This window comes from Phoenix dactylifera, chromosome 1, assembly GCF_009389715.1.
Source record: "Phoenix dactylifera cultivar Barhee BC4 chromosome 1, palm_55x_up_171113_PBpolish2nd_filt_p, whole genome shotgun sequence".
In the NCBI taxonomy this organism is placed as follows: Eukaryota; Viridiplantae; Streptophyta; class Magnoliopsida; order Arecales; family Arecaceae; genus Phoenix; species Phoenix dactylifera.
The window spans coordinates 23,675,404-23,694,520 of record NC_052392.1 but is presented as its reverse complement, the minus strand read 5'-3'; the positions used below and the strand labels follow the sequence as shown (position 1 = coordinate 23,694,520).

The 19,117-nt window shown below is 40.7% G+C and overlaps 1 protein-coding gene across 3 annotated transcripts in view; it reads left to right on the top strand.

Moving 5' to 3' along the window:
- LOC120111926 (probable ribosomal RNA small subunit methyltransferase B) overlaps positions 1–19,117 on the top strand; it is a 32,056-nt gene that overhangs the window by 2,139 nt on the left and 10,800 nt on the right. The window contains exons 4-10 of one of the 3 annotated variants that reach the window (XM_039130295.1): positions 5,905–6,018; positions 6,297–6,362; positions 6,876–6,959; positions 7,056–7,142; positions 7,260–7,351; positions 7,442–7,502; positions 9,945–10,004. In XM_039130295.1, coding sequence (XP_038986223.1) covers positions 5,905–6,018; positions 6,297–6,362; positions 6,876–6,959; positions 7,056–7,142; positions 7,260–7,351; positions 7,442–7,502; positions 9,945–10,004 — 564 coding nt within the window. Of the gene's footprint in view, positions 1–5,904; positions 6,019–6,296; positions 6,363–6,875; positions 7,143–7,259; positions 7,352–7,441; positions 7,503–9,944; positions 10,005–19,117 lie in introns of all 3 variants that reach the window. The other 2 variants (XM_039130293.1, XM_039130296.1) reach the window with 2 other exon arrangements.

The window sequence follows — 19,117 nt, the reverse complement described above, 5'->3', positions numbered from 1 at the left end:
AAAGCGCCGACCAGAGAGGCGCTCGACTAAAAAGCGCCGACCAGAGAGGCAACCCCGCCACAGGACACTCCGCTAAGCAACCAGCTCGGCTCGGCACCCGTGCCGGACCCGTGCCTTAGCCAAATATCCAATCTCCGCCTAACCCTCTAAAGGATCTGACAACTAAATACATGACTCCACTTCAATCTGCCACCATCCCCAAGTCATCAAGGCACAAGATCTCCGCAGGCATTCGGCACACCCTATCATTAATGCATGAGACCCCCTCAGGCCCCCGATGCACTCAGTCATTAAATGAACACGGCTCAAGATGATCTCCGGATCACTGAACCATCAAAGCGTATGGCTCTTTCTGACCACCGGTTCACTCAGCAATCAATGCACTTACCATCTACGAACCCTAGGCCCACCACGGCCGGCGGTTCAACCACCCCAACGGGTCCGATCAACCGCGACAACTCCCTGACTCCGGTCTGATCCGGCTTTATTCTCCACTACGCCATTAATGAACAAAATCTTGTCCAATTATCACAAAAGAGGACAAATCCCCCTGTCACCTCCCAGGTAACATAATATTTTCCTATAAAAGAGAACCTGGGAGGGAGAAGGAAAGAAGGAGAGAAAACGGACACAAACATACACACAAAAGAACAAACATTCCTCCTCCTCTACGCCCTCCACATATTAGCCCCCTCTGACTTAAGCTTCGGAGGGCCGGCGCCGGAAAGCCCGGCCACCGGCTTTTTTGCAGGACTCTCCAGGAGGACGCCACCAGTCGACACACCGTCATCCACCGTCCCGGCAGTGGAGCTCCTCCCCTCCTTGGTTCGCGCAGCCCCCGGGTCCAATTTCCAGCAACAGTTGGCGCTAGAGGAAGGGTCCGAGTTGCTGCCATGAAACTAAGAAGTAAAGGGGCTTCCAATGCCTCTCGACGTCTTCCACCTAGTCCTGGACACTCTGTCCAGAACTCACCACCTCCGGCCGAGTCAACTCCTCAAGTTCGGCCGGAACAGTTTGATGCCCTGATGCAACAGGTGCAAGCTTTGGCTACCGCTGTCCAAGGCTTACACCCCTGATGGGACTTCCATTCCACGAAGCTGGAGTTCTGAAAATCTCCGCGTGTATCACCAGTAGGACCCCAAGGGGTCCCCTGCTATTCAACCATATATTTCATTTTATGATGACTTGTGATGGCTTGTGTACTTATTCGAACTCACCAATTCTCCTAATTGTCTTATGGTACCAGGCTCGTTCTCCTACCCCGACCACGGTCGGGATGCCCCGATACTTCGGGATGCGGTCTTCATCGACCAGCGAGTTCGGCTCGTTCTCCTGTTCCTGATTAGCGAAAAGTCCGTGATTGGCAACAAGTTGGATTCTTCTCTGCCGGCGTCCCCAAAGAACGGACTCCGAGCAGAAAAGCATTTTCAGTTGCCAGGTGAAATTCACGGCCTCGGCATAAGAACGCTCACGGTACCAGGTACCCGTTCAATTAATGTTTTTACATTATCTCATTTATTTTTGCTTGGATTCTTCTCTGCCGGCGTCCCCAAAGAACGGACTCCGAGCAGAAAAGCGTTTTTAGTTGCCAGGTGAAGTTCACGGCCTCGGCATAAGAACGCTCACGGTACCAGGTACCCGTTCAATTAATGTTTTTACATTATCTCATTTATTTTTACTTGGATTCTTCTCTGCCGGCGTCCCCAAAGAACGGACTCCGAGCAGAAAAGCGTTTTCAGTTGCCAGGTGAAATTCACGGCCTCGGCATAAGAACGCTCACGGTACCAGGTACCCGTTCAATTAATGTTTTTACATTATCTCATTTATTTTTACTTGGATTCTTCTCTGCCGGCGTCCCCAAAGAACGGACTCCGAGCAGAAAAGCGTTTTCAGTTGCCAGGTGAAATTCACGGCCTCGGCATAAGAACGCTCACGGTACCAGGTACCCGTTCAATTAATGTTTTTACATTATCTCATTTATTTTTGCTTGGATTCTTCTCTGCCGGCGTCCCCAAAGAACGGACTCCGAGCAGAAAAGCGTTTTTAGTTGCCAGGTGAAGTTCACGGCCTCGGCATAAGAACGCTCACGGTACCAGGTACCCGTTCAATTAATGTTTTTACATTATCTCATTTATTTTCGCTTGGATTCTTCTCTGCCGGCGTCCCCAAAGAACGGACTCCGAGCAGAAAAGCGTTTTTAGTTGCCAGGTGAAGTTCACGGCCTCGGCATAAGAACGCTCACGGTACCAGGTACCCGTTCAATTAATGTTTTTACATTATCTCATTTATTTTTGCTTGGATTCTTCTCTACCGGCGTCCCCAAAGAACGGACTCCGAGCAGAAAAGCGTTTTTAGTTGCCAGGTGAAGTTCACGGCCTCGGCATAAGAACGCTCACGGTACCAGGTACCCGTTCAATTAATGTTTTTACATTATCTCATTTATTTTTGCTTGGATTCTTCTCTGCCGGCGTCCCCAAAGAACGGACTCCGAGCAGAAAAGCGTTTTCAGTTGCCAGGTGAAGTCCACCTTCTGTATGTCTCCAAGATCGGATTTCTGACCAAGCTCGGATCCCCCAGTTAAAGGATTAACGTCATGCTACATGACTATCGAGCTCGGCTCGATCTCCATCGACTAATCGAGCTCGGCTCGATCTCCATCGACTAATCGAGCTCGGCTCGATCTCCATCGACTAATCGAGCTCGGCTCGATCTCGATCGACTATCGAGCTCGGCTCGATTTCGGCTTGATCGCCAACAGACAAGGCCAAAGAAGGCCGCTGAGTCAACCTGGAGCACTTTAACTCCAACTGCATGAAAGATACACCCTACTTGGCATGTACATCTCTATACATATTTGGCTATATTACAGGACGATCGACGACTGGACTACTTCCTTCGTCCGAGCCAAAAGGCAGCTCGAACTCGGAAGTCGGGGGGTAGTGTTGGTGGAAAAATGGACCACCCCACAAATGCAACTCATCAAGTGATCGGGCTCTTCCGCTCTCGAGCTCATCCAAGTGATCGGGCTCTTCCGCTCTCGAGCCCAGAAGGCCGAGACCAGCGAGCCGAGCACAGCAGGCCGAGCACAGAAGGCCGAGACCAGGAGGCCGAGACCAGCGAGCCGAGCACAGAAGGCCGAGACCAGGAGGCCGAGACCAGAGAAACGAGCACAGAAGGCCGAGATCAGGAGGCCGAGACCAGAGAAGCGAGCACAGAAGGCCAAGACCAGAGAGCCGAGCACAGAAGGCCGAGACCAGAAGGCCGAGCACAGCAGACCGAGACCAGAAAGCGCCGACCAGAGAGGCGCTCGACTAAAAAGCGCCGAGCAGAGAGGCAACCCCGCCACGGGACACTCCGCTAAGCAACCAGCTCGGCTCGGCACCTGTGCCGGACCCGTGCCTTAGCCAAATATCCAATCTCCGCCTAACCCTCTAAAGGATCTGACAACTAAATACATGACTCCACTTCAATCTGCCACCATCCCCAAGTCATCAAGGCACAAGATCTCCGCAGGCATTCGGCACACCCTATCATTAATGCATGAGACCCCCTCAGGCCTCCGATGCACTCAGTCATTAAATGAACACGGCTCAAGATGATCTCCGGATCACTGAACCATCAAAGCGTATGGCTCTTTCTGACCACCGGTTCACTTAGCAATCAATGCACTTACCATCTACGAACCCTAGGCCCACCACGGCCGGCGGTTCAACCACCCCAACGGGTCCGATCAACCGCGACAACTCCCTGACTCCGGTCTAATCCGGCTTTATTCTCCACTACGCCATTAATGAACAAAATCGTGCCCAATTATCACAAAAGAGGACAAATCCTCCTGTCACCTCCCAGGTAACATAATATCTTCTTATAAAAGGGAACCTGGGAGGGAGAAGGAAAGAAGGAGAGAAAACAGACACAAACATACACACAAAAGAACAAACATTCCTCCTCCTCTATGCCCCCCACATATTAGCCCCCTCTGACTTAAGCTTCGGAGGGCCGGCGCCGGAAAGCCCGGCCACCGGCTTTTTTGCAGGACTCTCCAGGAGGACGCCACCAGTCGACACACCGCCATCCACCGTCCCGGCAGCGGAGCTCCTCCCCTCCTTGGTTCGCGGCAGCCCCCGGGTCCAATTTCCAGCAACAGGTAGTTAGATAAAAATGAGTGTTGTTGAATAGCTCTTATTAATGTAGAAGGTACAAAATCCTTGCTTCCCTTGGTATGTTGCATAAAATTGACACAAGAACAAAACGACATGTAGGTGGATCTACATTAGAAGGGATGACTACTGTTTGTCATATAGGGAGGGAGATGGCTAATTTTTGGGACTTGGAATAGTTTGAGACTCTCCAATCTCTAAAAAAAATATGTGCTCTCCAGCATTCTATTGTTGGGAGGTGACTAACTTTTGAGTGCTGGATCAGTTTGAGTTTAGAATCTCCAATCTTTAAAGAAAACAATAGTTAATCTGATCTTCTTTTCTTTTTTCATCCTTATACTCTATATAAGAAGCTATACTTCCAACTTTCAATTCCCATAGTAACCCTAATCAGATCTTATCCTTAGAAGCTTAGATTATGTTAAACTTCTACAAGGAGGTATCCTAAGTTTGCTAGACTCTGAAGAGGGAGTCCAAATGGGAAAGGATTTCTATAATTCTATGCATAACAAGAGCCCCGGAACCTCCAAAATTGAAATTCACAGTGATTTGCCGGTTCTAGCATAAGTTAAACTTATCTAGATTAAGAACATAATATGTGCAATAGACGACATATTAGCATCTAATCTATGCCAAAATCTTTTTAAACTTTATCCTCTATCATAGAATATTTAGTAGAAGGCATGTGCACTTGCACATGCGTTATGATCAAAACTATTTAAAATGGGAGATAAGGTCCTCTCCTTCTTGAAAAAGCAAGCAATTTACAGTGAGCCTGCATGTATTGCATAACTACATACAGCAAGCAACTTCAATAAGTGATAAAATACGGAGGTGGCGCCCTTCCATATGGTGACATACATTAAAAGCCTCAGTTTAAGGATGCAAAGTCTCTTCCTCTATCTCTTAAATACAAGTTAAAATCTCATGGTTTGTTTTGCTGCGACACAAATCAAGCTCCTAATTTGTATCAACTTCAACTTAAAGTAGAATCCTAGAAGTTAACTATAAAAGAACACCTGCAAAATCCTAGCATCTAACTACCAACCTGTTCTTCCATTTCTGTTGTTTGTCATCTTAGGCGGCTGATCTTCAACTTCATTGGCATATATCATTTATGCTGTTTGTTGGCACTTTCAAGTTTTTTGGTTGGTTGGCTGTAATTAATCTTATAACTGGCAACTTGCAAAGTAGGTGATTCTTGCCTTGCCAGCTTTTTTTTTTCAAAAAAAAAGCAAGGAAAGTTATTTTATGATGCTCATTATATTTATTTATCTCTGGCTTTATTTTATAAATCATGTAAATCATACCTGTAACCACTATGGCTTATCTGGCAATGTGCTATGGGCCATATGATCCTTGTTGTCTTTCAATAAAACAAGGTGGATCTTTGCCCTTCTCTGAATTATCCAATCAAACGTGGTTTCATCCACCCTAATCATACTTCAGGGGCATTCTTGACCTGAATTTCAGATACTACAGTAATGCATGCTTTGATTTGGGATATTTTGATCTACTGAATAAAGATCAGTTACCTCTGCAAATTGTATCTCTTTTCATAATGCAGTTGTAGCTATAAAAACTGCTTGATATGGTGTAGAACTGCATTGCTGTTATTATGGCTTATTGAGAGGTGCATCTAAGTCCTCCTTTTGCTCCTGCTTTGTGAAAGTCGGGTCTCACTTTAACTCTACATGAGTTCTTTGTTCTTGGACACCGGCTTATATTATCCACTCTTTTATAGGTGACAGATGTTGTTGGAGGAAGTGTTCGTTGGAGACGCTACCTCGATCATCTTATCATGTCTCTCTGTAACAAGGAGAGAATGTTTACAGACATGGAACCACTTCTACTGCAAGTATAAAGCTTTATACTTACCTATTACAGAATATGCAACGAGTTTTGACAGTATGATCTTATCTTTGAGAAACTTAGAAGATGTCGATGTCTAGACCTATTATAATGACACTGTTTATTCTCATTTCTGGTCTGTTATTTTGTTTGGTGGGTTATCATATTGCTATGTTTCTCCTTATATTTATCATGATTTGCTATAACATATGATTCTACTGTCAGTATTTCTTTTCTTTTGTTATCTTTGTAATGTATCTAAAATCATTGTTTTTCTTTTTTTAGATTCTCCGCATTGGGTTCTTCGAGATCTTGAAGCTAGGCATGCCACCATATGCTGTTGTTGATGAGGTACTCAGACTTCTCTCTACATTTCCATGTCAGTGTTTGTAGAAGTAAATGATTAGTAACTTTAGTCGCTTTGGTGCAGTTAAAATTTCAATAGAGCTATGAGATGCCCTTAGTTTAAAAAATAAATAAATAAATCTTGGTTGATTAACATATTTTAGAAGTGGCTTTTCTTTTGATCTTTATTATTTCTAATGGTTACTGAGGTATTAGTTCTAGATATTTCATTTTGATGGTGTTCAAGTTGCGTCTCCTGCTATTTTTCATTTTGTAAGCCCATATGTTAGTGAAGGGCCTAGTAATCTCCTTATCTTGTAGAATTTACATGTCCTGCCCATTTATGGACAAACATAAATACATTTGAGGCAGATCATATTCATCTCCTGTTTCTTCTGCTCTTCATCATCAGGTTTCTGTATTTAATGTGGAACCATATATGTTTTGAGCATAATCTAAGTGATTTTGTTCAATCCGCAATATTATATCTGACTGTAGCTTCTTTTCCTGAAATTCTAGAATGTAAAACTTGCAAAAGCTGCTCTAAGGCCTGGTGCAGGGAATTTAGTAAATGCAGTTTTACGGAAACTTGTCTCACTGAAGGTCCGAGATTGTATGTTACATACTGCTTTTGCGCTAATCACTGTGCTATACTTTTACTTCTGTGCCTTCCTTTTTTCCCCCTTTTTTCTGTTTCAGGAAAAAGATTCGCTTCCCCTGCCAACTCTAGAAGGTGATGACCGTGCGCAAGCACGTGCTCTTGCTGTTATTCATTCCCATCCAGTTGTGAGTCTACAATTATATTATTTGTTGTTACATATGCTACATGGTTGCACTTAGTAATAGTATATTCAGAAGGATTCAAGCAACCCTCAGAATTCATGGCATTTTTCTGCTGTTCAGTGGATGGTTAGAAGATGGACAAAATTTCTGGGGCAAGAAGAAGCTGTGAGGCTAATGAACTGGAACAACAGTGATCCCTGTTTCAGCCTAAGGTTTTGAATAGCATGTTATTCCTTCAGGTTAACAATTTTTCATTTATTACTTATCTGAGCGACTAATCTGTTGGTTCCTTCTTGCTCTAGGGTGAACACTGCAAAAGGCTTTAAGAGAGTTGATCTTGTTAACCGACTGGAAGATTTGATGGTGCTTTATTTATCTTCATTTTCTTTGCACATTTCTTTGTAATATAATCTGTGATTAGATATGAAAGTGCTTAATTACGTTTGGGAGGCAACTCTTAACCAGGCAAAGAGAACTTTGTTAGTTGCATAAATTCTTATGCTGGATTTATAGCTTGTTTTACTCTTTATTACTAGATTTATAACCTGGATCTAGAGTTCATTTTAGTTCTTATAGATGGATTTTACCTTTCCTCTCTACAAATTGTTTTTATTATTTTATTCATTCTAGTGCCTATGAGGGGCAATGCATGTCATAGTGGATTAGGACAGAGATGTGACTTGCATCTAGAAGCTAGTTGATGTGAAATTTCATGTGGCAAACTTGCAAGCATACTAGTAAAATATTAGTCACTGAACTTTGCTAACTAGAATAAAAAAGTAAACATATAGGTTCATTTTCTACCTTAAATAACTTCCAGAAACCTTTGATCAACCCACAATTCAGCAATTTATGCCTCAAAATTCCTGCGACCCTACATTGGATAATCAAATATTTTCTAGGATCAGTTTTGGACTCCTTTTGCATCACAATGATGATTTGAGTCATCTTTATGACCTGGAAATTATAGGAGTTTTGTTGTAGGCTTCTGGAAGCACAGCATGTTGAAAGACCTACCGAACATATTCAAGAATTCAGTGCTGTAGATTGGTCACTTCTTTGGAGATTTGAAGCATTACAATCTCAATTTCTCATCAATTGAACCTTCTATGAAGCCCAATGGCGATGATGAACCACAGACTATTAGGGGAAAAACTTTGAAGGAGGAAATACTTATGCACAACATGACAAATCACTAGGGACGCTTCCTAGGGAAATATGCAAAGCCATATAAGCTCACAAAAATATTTTGTAAGAAAGGCATGATGGCCATGATACAGCTTCGGTGGGATACAAAATGAAATGCATATAGAAATGCAATCTTCATTATTGTATGTTCTTTTTTAACTAAAATTAAATGGCTAGAGTAGCATCTTGATTTGTATGACTTGATAGACAGAGAATAGGTGGCTTTAAAAGAAGTTGTGAACAAGCTTCTCTTTGGTGACACAATGTGGAAGTGGCTTATTGATACAACAACATAATCCTGTCACTGGTCCTGATTACAATTTGACTTTCAGTCAATTATCATTTGTATAAACAAGGAGGATAAATTTGTGTGATATACGTTACTTTGTAAAATGTAAATTACAAGGAATAACTGTGTATAATATATGCACCATGCACCAAAAACATGGTCAGGATATTGTGTCCATGTACGAGCACCCAACTTTGGATCCTTTTTTAGCAAAGTTCTCATATACTAACATTTGGGGGTAGGATGGATCTAACCCCTAGATACATTTAGCTACATTACTCGAACCCATGTAACATAGATACATTTATATTAGGTTTGATGATTTTCATCTTTTTGTTATTGTGTTCAGTGTATAGTGCCTGCCCTGAAAGTGCTAGAGGCAAATTCAAGATACTTGAATCATAAACATTGATGCATGTTAAATGTTATCTTGAAGTCATTATTGAAAATAAAGAGGGTTCAGTTTGCAAGATTCTGGAGATGCTGATGACAGATTTAGTTAAATAATTTAATTATGAGATCCTGCATTTTTGCAGCATCCTAGGTTGTGTCAATTGTTCAATGAAGCAAGTTTCCTAGTTTCTGGTTTCATTTATTGGGAATCTTCCATATATGTGGTAGTACTTTTTGGCCTTGTTTCCTTCCTGCATAGCTTTAATAAAAAAAAAGGCATCCCAGCGCATGGTGCTCCCACCACTGAGGGGCCTGGGGAGGATGGCTGAATAAAGTTGGATAAGTGGACTTTGTTCAATGTACCAAGGTTTATTCATGAATTAGCAGGACCTTAGGATTATTAAAAAGGCTTGTGGTGTGGTCTTTTGCATTCCACTGTTATGAAGCTTCTTTTGCAGCCAATTACCATTGGTGAACTTGCTTAATAACGCCAAATGAGAACCATCACCTCCTTGTACCAATAAATATATAAGATGGAAGGAGCTAACACTGTCTTTTGCAAAGATTAAAGGCAAAATTGCCATGCCAAGCTGTAACCATTTTGGAACCAGGTGTTCCATATGTATTCATGGCATTTTGCATCAGCTTATTCAAAGCTTTATTTGAGGGCTAATTTGTTGCTTGTTAGGGGTTTTAAGCCAGTCCCAAATAATCGGGACAAGGCTTGATGGTTAAAGATATGGTCTTATAAATATCATAAAAGTAATCTATCTATAAATTTGAGCTTGTTGGGGTTTAACAAAGCTTTCCTATTTCAATACATACTTATTGATGTAGGAAATTTGTTCTGCCTGTAAAATTTCTGAATCAGGTAGGTTTTGCACAGCATCTTGCCTTTTTATGGTGATTAATATTTGGTTCTTTGGTAATATCAGGTTCCATATGAGCTGTCTTCATGCATGGATGACTTTGTTCGCATCCATACTGGCATGCAGGTATACTTGGCAAAAGGTCTTCACAATGCGTTTCTTCTTCTCCATTTGCAGAGTATTTTGTGTTCTCAAGAAACCACAAATGAAGTTTAATGGTAGAACCTATTTTTGCAGCAATCTATGTCAATGCACAATAAGCTGCATAGTAGGAGACTTTATTGCTATATTGTGTACCAAGTATGATTAGAACACTAAATGCCATGCAGTTAATGTGTATGCACCTGCAAATCCTGAAGCCATGTTTTCGTGCCTTGATAAGTGTACATCACCAAGACTTAGTTATATTGTTATAACATCATAAGCGAGAAGTACTATCTGATTGTTAGGTTGGAAATCAAGTCATTTTGAAAGTTTCAGCTGGAACCTTTTTGGAATGGACTCCATTTTTAAGGTTTTGTTCAGTTTCATTAAACTTGAGTTTTAGATCAGTTTCAGCTAAAAGTTGTGTACAAGTCCACTTGGCTTTATTCTGGGTCATATCTTTATTTTTTTGAGGGCAGAGAAGTGAGTCTTACTTGTGTGTGATAGGTCAGGCCTTCTAGAAGCATTTTTTCTAGAACAAACTTGGATTTTGTGATTTTCAGTTGCATGTAGAACTTTGGTTCCATGAAAAATTTAGGAATTCTAATGCATTCTAATCAATTGCCTGTTTTAGTGGATAACTAGCTTGCACTAGTTATAGTCATGAAATTTGATATACACTTGGTAGTAACTTATACAGGCACTATGGATAAACTAGCAATACATTTATTTAATCTAAATTTCCCTTGAAATTCCAAGTTGAATTGTCAAACTGAAATGCAACTTTTGAAGGCTTTTGAGATATAATACCTTGCAGACACAGCAAACATGCACACATGTTCCCACATGATGCACACATACCCAGTGCATGCTCTCAAACATGCATGAGGATGATAGTGTTATTTTGATGATTAACAAACAATTATCCAAAGCATGCTATAAGTTAAATTGATACTTCATTTATAAGTTCATTACTCTCAGTACATATGTTTAATTGAAAATATATATATGGTCTTGTTCATTTGGATGGATCTAATCTTGAGAATGCAGCAAAGTGTGAATTGAGTCGACCCATAGGTTGATTGGGTCGACCCCGGGACTTAAAGGAATCATCTGGCACACTCCTGCAAAAACAGCACAAATGAACAGTGAGTTGGGTCGACCCAAGGTAGGCATGAGTCGACCCAACCTCCAAAGAACCTCAAAATGCAAAGGAAAAATGCTCTCTGGATTTACTGAGAGGGTCGACCCACACAGTGGTTGAGTCGACCCAAACCCTGAGAGGGTCGACCCAAAGGCAAGACAGAAAGACAGACAGAAAATGGTTCTCTGGAATTACTGAGAGGGTCGACCCAAGAAGAAGTTGAGTCGACCCAAGTGAACTTTGAGTCGACCCAAACCCTGAGAGGGTCGACCCAAATGGAAGACAGAAAGACAGACAGAAAATGGCTCTCTGGAATTACTGAGAGGGTCGACCCAAGAAGAAGTTGAGTCGACCCAAGTGAACTTTGAGTCGACCCAAAGAATGGTTGGGTCGACCCAAGTGAAGGAAGTTTGAAATTCATGTTTCTGTGTTCTCTGAGAGGGTCGACCCAAGGAATGTTTGAGTCGACCCAAGGCCAAGTTGGGTCGACCCAAGGACAGGTTGAGCCGACCCAAACACGGGCTGAACAGTAACGGATAGTTCTGCAGATGTACTTTTTGTCCTTTCCAAGGTCAGTAACGGCTAGTTTTTGAATTCTAACCATTGGGGCTTGACCAAAGAAGGTGGGAGGCTATTTAAAGGGGCACTATTCATCAGAGAGTAATATCTTTTGAGAGGTCTATCAAAGAATACACAAGAATACAAAAGTGCCCTAATCTTCTTCATCAAGAGCTTCATTCAAAAATCAAAGAAAGGGATTGAGCAGATTCAAAGAGGCATCAAGAGCTCCTTCCCCCATTGAAGAGTGAAGCTTCCTTGACAAAGAAGAGCCAAGCGACTTCAAAGCGATAATTTCTTTCTAACTCTTCTTCATTGCTCATATTGTTCTATATGCTCATTTAGGAGTTTAAATCTTTTCTTTTCATTTGTTTGAATACTTTGTAAAGGTTCGTTGGTGAGCCCGCAAAACCAACAAAGGTTTTTGGTAAACCCGGAAAACCAAAGTTGTAAAGGTTCGTTGGTGAGCCCGCAAAACCAACAAGGTTTTTGGTGAACCCGGAAAACCAAAGTTGTATATGTTCGTTGGTGATCCCGTAAAACCAACAAGGTTTTTGGATTGTGAGCCCGGAAAACAATCCAACTGTAATCCGCGAGATTATAGTGAATTCCCAAGGGTACGCTTGGGGAGTGGACGTAGGTGCTAAGGAGAGCACCGAACCACTATATATTGTTGTGTTTGGATTGTGTTTGTGCTTTCATTCTCTCTTGCTTTACTTTCTATTCTTGCATTAGTTTAACTCACTCTAATAACCTAAGTAAGCATCCATCGCATTTAACTAAGAAAGTTTTAAAAGCACTAAAGTTAAGAAGAAACCAATTCACCCCCCCCCTCTTGGCTTGTCACCTTGGGCAACAAGTGGTATCAGAGCAAGGTGCTCTAATAGTACTCATTGATCTAACAATCAAGAGTTAAAGATCATGACAACCCAAGTGGGATGTGCAATGAGTGAGGGACAATCCACAAATAGACCTCCTCTATTTAATGGCACAAACTACACATATTGGAAAGCCAGAATGAGGATATTCATTCAAGCTTCAGATTATGAACTATGGCAAATCATCACTAGAGGACCTCACACACCCACACTTAACATAGAGGGCACTATCATACCCAAACCAGAAATGGATTGGAATGAAAATGATAGAAGATTAGCACAGTTAAATGCAAAAGCTGTAAATATACTTTACTGCTCTTTAGATGTAAATGAATTTAATAGAATATCCACTTGCACCACCGCCAAAGAAATTTGGGATAGACTTGAGGTCACACATGAAGGGACCAATCAAGTTAAGGAGTCTAAGATAAACATATTAGTACACAAGTATGAACTGTTTAAAATGGAATCTACTGAGTCCATAACTGATATGTTTACTCGTTTTACTGATATTATAAATGAGCTTAAGAGTTTAGGAAAGTCTTATTCTAACTCTGATTTGGTGCGTAAAATTCTCAGGTCTCTACCAAGGAATTGGGAGGCCAAGGTAACCGCTATTCAAGAAGCAAAGGACCTCAACACACTGCAGTTAGAGGAGCTTCTAGGATCACTCATGACCTATGAGTTGACAATGAGGCAAAATTCAGAAGATGAGGTCAAGAGGAGAAAGCCTATTGCCCTAAAGACTACCACCCCTAGACAACAAACTGAATCGGAAGATTCAAATGATGATGAAGATATTGATGAAGAAGGGATGGCAGTGCTTGGGAGAAAATTCAGAAAATTCATGAGAGGTAAGAATAGATTCCATAAAAAGAAGCCCTTCATTAAAGGTAACTCAAGCAAAGAAAAGGGTAAGGACAAAGAAAAGGAGAAAGAAACTCCCATTTGCTATGAGTGTAACAAACCCGGGCATTATAAAATAGATTACCCAGATTTGAAGTGGATGGCAAGAAAATTGAAAAAGAAGAATTTTATGGCCGATTGGAGTGAGAGTGAGGAATCAAGTTCGGAGGACGAAGATCATCAAGACACGGCCCAAATATGTCATATGGCCAATGACGATGAGGTAGATTCTGAACTTGACTGTGATTTTACTGTTGATGAATTACATGATGCATTTTTAGAACTCATGGAAGAACATAAGAAAGTAATTAATAAAAACAAAGCTCTAAAAGAAGAAAATCAATCTCTCATTAAAGATAAGATAAAACTGTCTCATAACTACGAAACATTAAGTAGGAAACTTGAAAATGAAACCAAGAACTTAATTGCTGAAAATATTAAGTTAAAAGAAGATGCTGAAAAATATAAAACTTTGGTAGATAAATTTACTCTTAGTTCTACCAAATTAAATTTGATTCTTGATAGCCAAAAAGCTGTATATGATAAGGCCGGTTTAGGATATAAAACAAATAGGAAACAAAAATTATTAAAGAATATTTTTGTAAAAGCTAAAAATGAAAATATTACTTGTTATTATTGCAATAAGTTAGGACATAGAGCATATGAATGTAACTTTAGAAAGTCTAGTCAAAACAAATCAAGTAATAATCAAAAGATAAAATTCAAAAAAGTTTGGGTTCCAAAAGGAACATGGAGTACTAACCCTAAAGGACCCAACTTAGTTTGGGTACCTAAAGTTTCTTCTTGATTTTGATTGCAGGTGTGTCTTGCAGCTGACAAAGTTGAAAAACGTTGGTATCTAGATAGCGGCTGTTCAAGACACATGACTGGTGACGAAGATCAATTTGTCACCTTGGAACCAAAGAATGGTGGAGTAGTAACCTATGGAGACAATGGTAAAGGGTATATCATTGGAAAGGGTAAAATTTTCATTGCTCCATCTGTTTTTATAGAAAATGTCTTATTAGTTAAAGGTTTGAAACATAATCTTCTTAGCATAAGTCAGTTTTGTGATAAAGGATTTAAAGTTACATTTGAAGCATCTGTATGTATAATCACAAATCCTAAAGATAATAGTATTGTACTTGTAGGACAAAGGCAAAGGAATATTTATTTAGTAGATCTTCAAGAATTAGGCAAGAAAAATGGTTTATGCTTAATTACTAATGAAGAAAAGAAAAATGAAACTAGTTGGCTTTGGCATCGAAGACTAGGACATGCTAGTATGGAATTAATATCAAAACTAGTTAAGAAGGAGTTAATAAAAGATGTGCCAAAATTGACTTTTGAAAAAGACAAAATATGTGGACCTTGTTCATTGGGAAAACAAACTAAGTCATCCTTCAAATCGAAAAATGTAGTCTCAACAACTAGACCATTTGAACTCATACATATGGATTTATTTGGACCTACTAGAACTACAAGTCTAGGAGGGAAGAAGTATGGACTAGTTATTGTAGATGATTTTTCAAGGTACACATGGGTTTTATTTTTGGCACATAAGAATGAAGCATTTTCAGAATTTTTGAAACTATACAATAAAATCATAAATGAAAAGAAACTCACATTGGTAGCAATTCGAAGTGATCATGGCACGGAATTTGAAAATCAACACTTCGAGGAATTCTGCACTAAAAATGGAATATCACATCAATTTTCAGCACCTAGAACGCCTCAACAAAATGGGGTTGTTGAAAGGAAAAATAGGACATTGGCAGAAATGGCACGCACAATGTTGTGCGAGTCAAATCTTCCAAAGTACTTTTGGGCTGAAGCTATAAACACTTCTTGCCATATTCTAAATCGAGTCTTAATACGACCTATAACTAAGAAAACTCCTTATGAACTTTGGAACAATAGGAAACCAACTGTAAAATATTTTAAAGTATTTGGATGTAGATGTTTTATCTTAAATAATGGCAAGGAGGACTTAAGTAAATTTGATGCCAAGTCAGATGAAGGTATCTTCTTAGGATACTCCACATCTAGCAAGGCATACAGAGTATTCAACAAAAGAACCTTAGTAGTGGAAGAGTCGGTCAATATTATATTTGATGAGTCTGATAGTGAGTCTGCTAGGAAAGAAAGTATTGTTGATGATGATACAGGAATTATAGACTTTGAAAAGTTGAATATAGATGACGTGCCAAATCAAGATAAGGGAGAAGATTGCGTGCCACCACAACCCCAAGACGTGCCAAAAGAATGGAGGTATGCACATGGACATCCCAAAGACTTAATTATTGGTGATCCATCTCAAGGGGTAAGAACTCGATCTTCTCTTAGGAATTTAAATGATTATCTTGCTTTTGTTTCACAATTAGAACCTAAAACTTATGAAGAAGCTGAAAAAGATACTAACTGGATAAATGCCATGCAAGAGGAATTAAATCAATTTAAAAGAAGTAATGTATGGACATTAACTGAAAGACCAAAGCATAATTCAGTAATTGGAACAAAATGGGTATTTAGAAATAAATTAGATGAAAATGGAGTAGTTATAAGAAATAAGGCTAGACTTGTAGCTAAAGGATACAATCAGGAAGAAGGAATAGATTATGATGAGACATTTGCTCCTGTAGCTAGATTAGAAGCTATAAGATTACTTCTAGCATTTGCATGCTTTATGGACTTTAAATTATATCAAATGGATGTGAAGAGTGCATTTTTAAATGGTATTATTGAAGAGGAAGTATATGTAGAACAACCTCCAGGATTTGAAAATCATGAATTACCAAATCATGTGTTTAAATTGCATAAGGCATTATATGGATTAAAGCAAGCACCTAGGGCTTGGTATGATAGACTAAGTAAGTTTCTCATTGATAATGACTTTTGTAGAGGAAATGTAGATAAAACTCTATTTCTCAAAAGAAAGGACAAAAATCTACTAGTGGTACAAATATATGTAGATGACATAATCTTTGGTGCCACTAACGATACTCTATGCAAAGAATTTGCTGATTTAATGCATGGAGAATTTGAGATGAGTTTGATGGAAGAATTAAGCTTCTTTTTAGGATTACAAATCAAACAAACCAAAGAAGGTATTTTCATTCATCAAACTAAGTATACAAGGGAAATACTGAAGAAGTTTGGTAATGAAAATCATAAGGGAATTGGCACTCCAATGAATCCCACTAATAAGCTAGACAAGGATGAAAAAGGGAAAAGTGTAGATATTAAGCTCTATAGAGGACTAATTGGATCCTTGCTCTATCTTACGGCTAGTAGACCCGACATTGTATTTAGTGTAGGGATATGTGCTAGATATCAATCGGATCCTAAGGAGTCACATTTAAGTGCAGTTAAGAGGATCCTTAGATATTTAAGAGGAACCACCACCATTGGATTATGGTACTCGAGAGACTCATGTCTAGATTTGCTTGCATACTCAGATGCAGATTTTGCCGGATGCAAATTAGATAGAAAGAGCACAAGTGGCACATGCCAATTCTTAGGAAACAATTTAGTATCATGGTTTAGTAAAAAGCAGAATTCAGTAGCACTATCCACAGCCGAAGCTGAATACATAGCTGCTGGTAGTTGTTGTGCTCAAGTATTATGGCTCAAGCAACAACTAGAGGACTATGGTGTTAAACTAGAAAATATTCCTATTAAGTGTGACAATACGAGTGCTATCAATCTCACTAAAAATCCAGTTCAGCACTCTAAGGCCAAACACATAGAAATAAGGTACCATTTCATTAGGGATCATGTGCAAAATGGAAATGTATGCATTGAGCATATATGCACGGAAAAACAATTGGCCGATATATTCACAAAATCACTGAGTGAAGATAGATTCTGTATGCTCAGAAGGGAATTAGGTATATGTGATCCTTTTATTGAATGAATATGAAAGGAAGTTAGTAGTCTCATGATACATTCTTCTAACTTCAAAAATCCCATGAAACATGAGTCAAATTTATTGTCTATAAATTTCTTACTCATGTATCAATGTCCCATAAGGAGCTTATAAGGATTAAAAGCGAGGAAAACTTTTTAGAAGCAAAAAGGGAGAGAAAACCAAGTTCTGCACTTGGGTCGACCCAACCCAGAACAAGGGTCGACCCAACGTTGAGTCGACCCAAGAAAATTCTTGAGTCGACCCAACGTCGGGACCCCACTGTTAAAAGGGGGCCCGAGAGCTCATCTAGGGCACTGTTCGCCCTTTGTCTTCTTCCGAAAATCCTTGTCCCTACTCTCCAATCTCCACTAGACTCCTCCAAACAGTAGATTTCTTTAAGATCTTGGAGAAATGGGTCCCAAACGAGCCGTAGCCAAAAGATCCGGAAGAGTGAGCCGAGTCCAACAAGAGGAAAGGCGCCCTACCGAGCCTTCTCCCGTGTCTCCACCACGTGAGGCACGTGCGGAGGTCCCTCCTCCTTCCCCCTCAGTGCTCCTTGCAAGATTTGCGGGGAGGCCGGTTACTACCGGAAGAAGGATCCATTCGGAGTTTTTCAACCAAGAAGGATTTCGAATTTGGGAATGGATCCAAAGACAAGGATGGGAGTATCTTTGCTCCCTTGATGTGGTGATATACCCCGGGTTAGTCCAAGAGTTCTACGCCTTCCTCAAGACTGGTATGGGAGGGCTTGTTTCAGATGTTAGAGGGGTTCGGATCCGTGTATCCGAGGAGAGCTTGAGTGAGCTTCTACACCTACCTTGCACGGGAGCTATTCCGGAAAGATCAGATAACAAAATGAGAGCTCTTCAGCTGATCATGGAAAATGAGAACTTCGATTTCTCTCAGAAGGTAATAGCTAGTTCTCTTTCCGCCGAGATGAGGTTGTTGCTTAATATGATAAATAGAATTTTATTTCTGAAGACCGGGAGATTCGATCTCATCTCAGAACGAGATCTTGCAGTTATGGAGTGCATGATTAGGGGGATTCCCCTAAATCTTCCGGCCATGATATTGAGGCAAATGAGAAAGGTAATAAGCAGCAACAGGGTATCATTGCCTTATGGCATGATACTTACATTGATCTTCCGTCAGCATGGGTTACCTCTCGAGGAGGAAGCATTCAAGAATCTGCAACCCACAGACACGTACACTGCACGGTCACTCATACGCATGGGTTATGAGAAAGTGAACGGGCAGTGGATACATACTGGTGCAGGCATTCAGGGTGAAGCACCAGAGGGAGAGGCACCAGAGGGTGAGGATGAGGAGCCTATGGATCATCCTACTGCACCCTCAGAGGCTGGACCATCGTCATCTGCTCCTCCGACAGATACGGATGACTTCTGGAGCAGGATGACAGAGCTCATGTCAGCTCAGGCGAGGACTATTACTGACGGGCTCACGAGCCGATTGGACGCCCGCTTGGATGTCATGTCTGCTGATATCAGTGATCTGAGGCAGCAGATTGGAGCACTCAGGAGAGAGAGAGACACATGGACCTTCTGTGCCACAGGCTGCTGAGTCAGAGATATCGGCACAGAGTCATCCAGCTCGACGTGCTCCACGCCAGACCCAGTCTCACCAGGCTCGACCTCCCCTCGCCACTTATGCTAGGCGGATGAGGACTAGATCCCAGCCA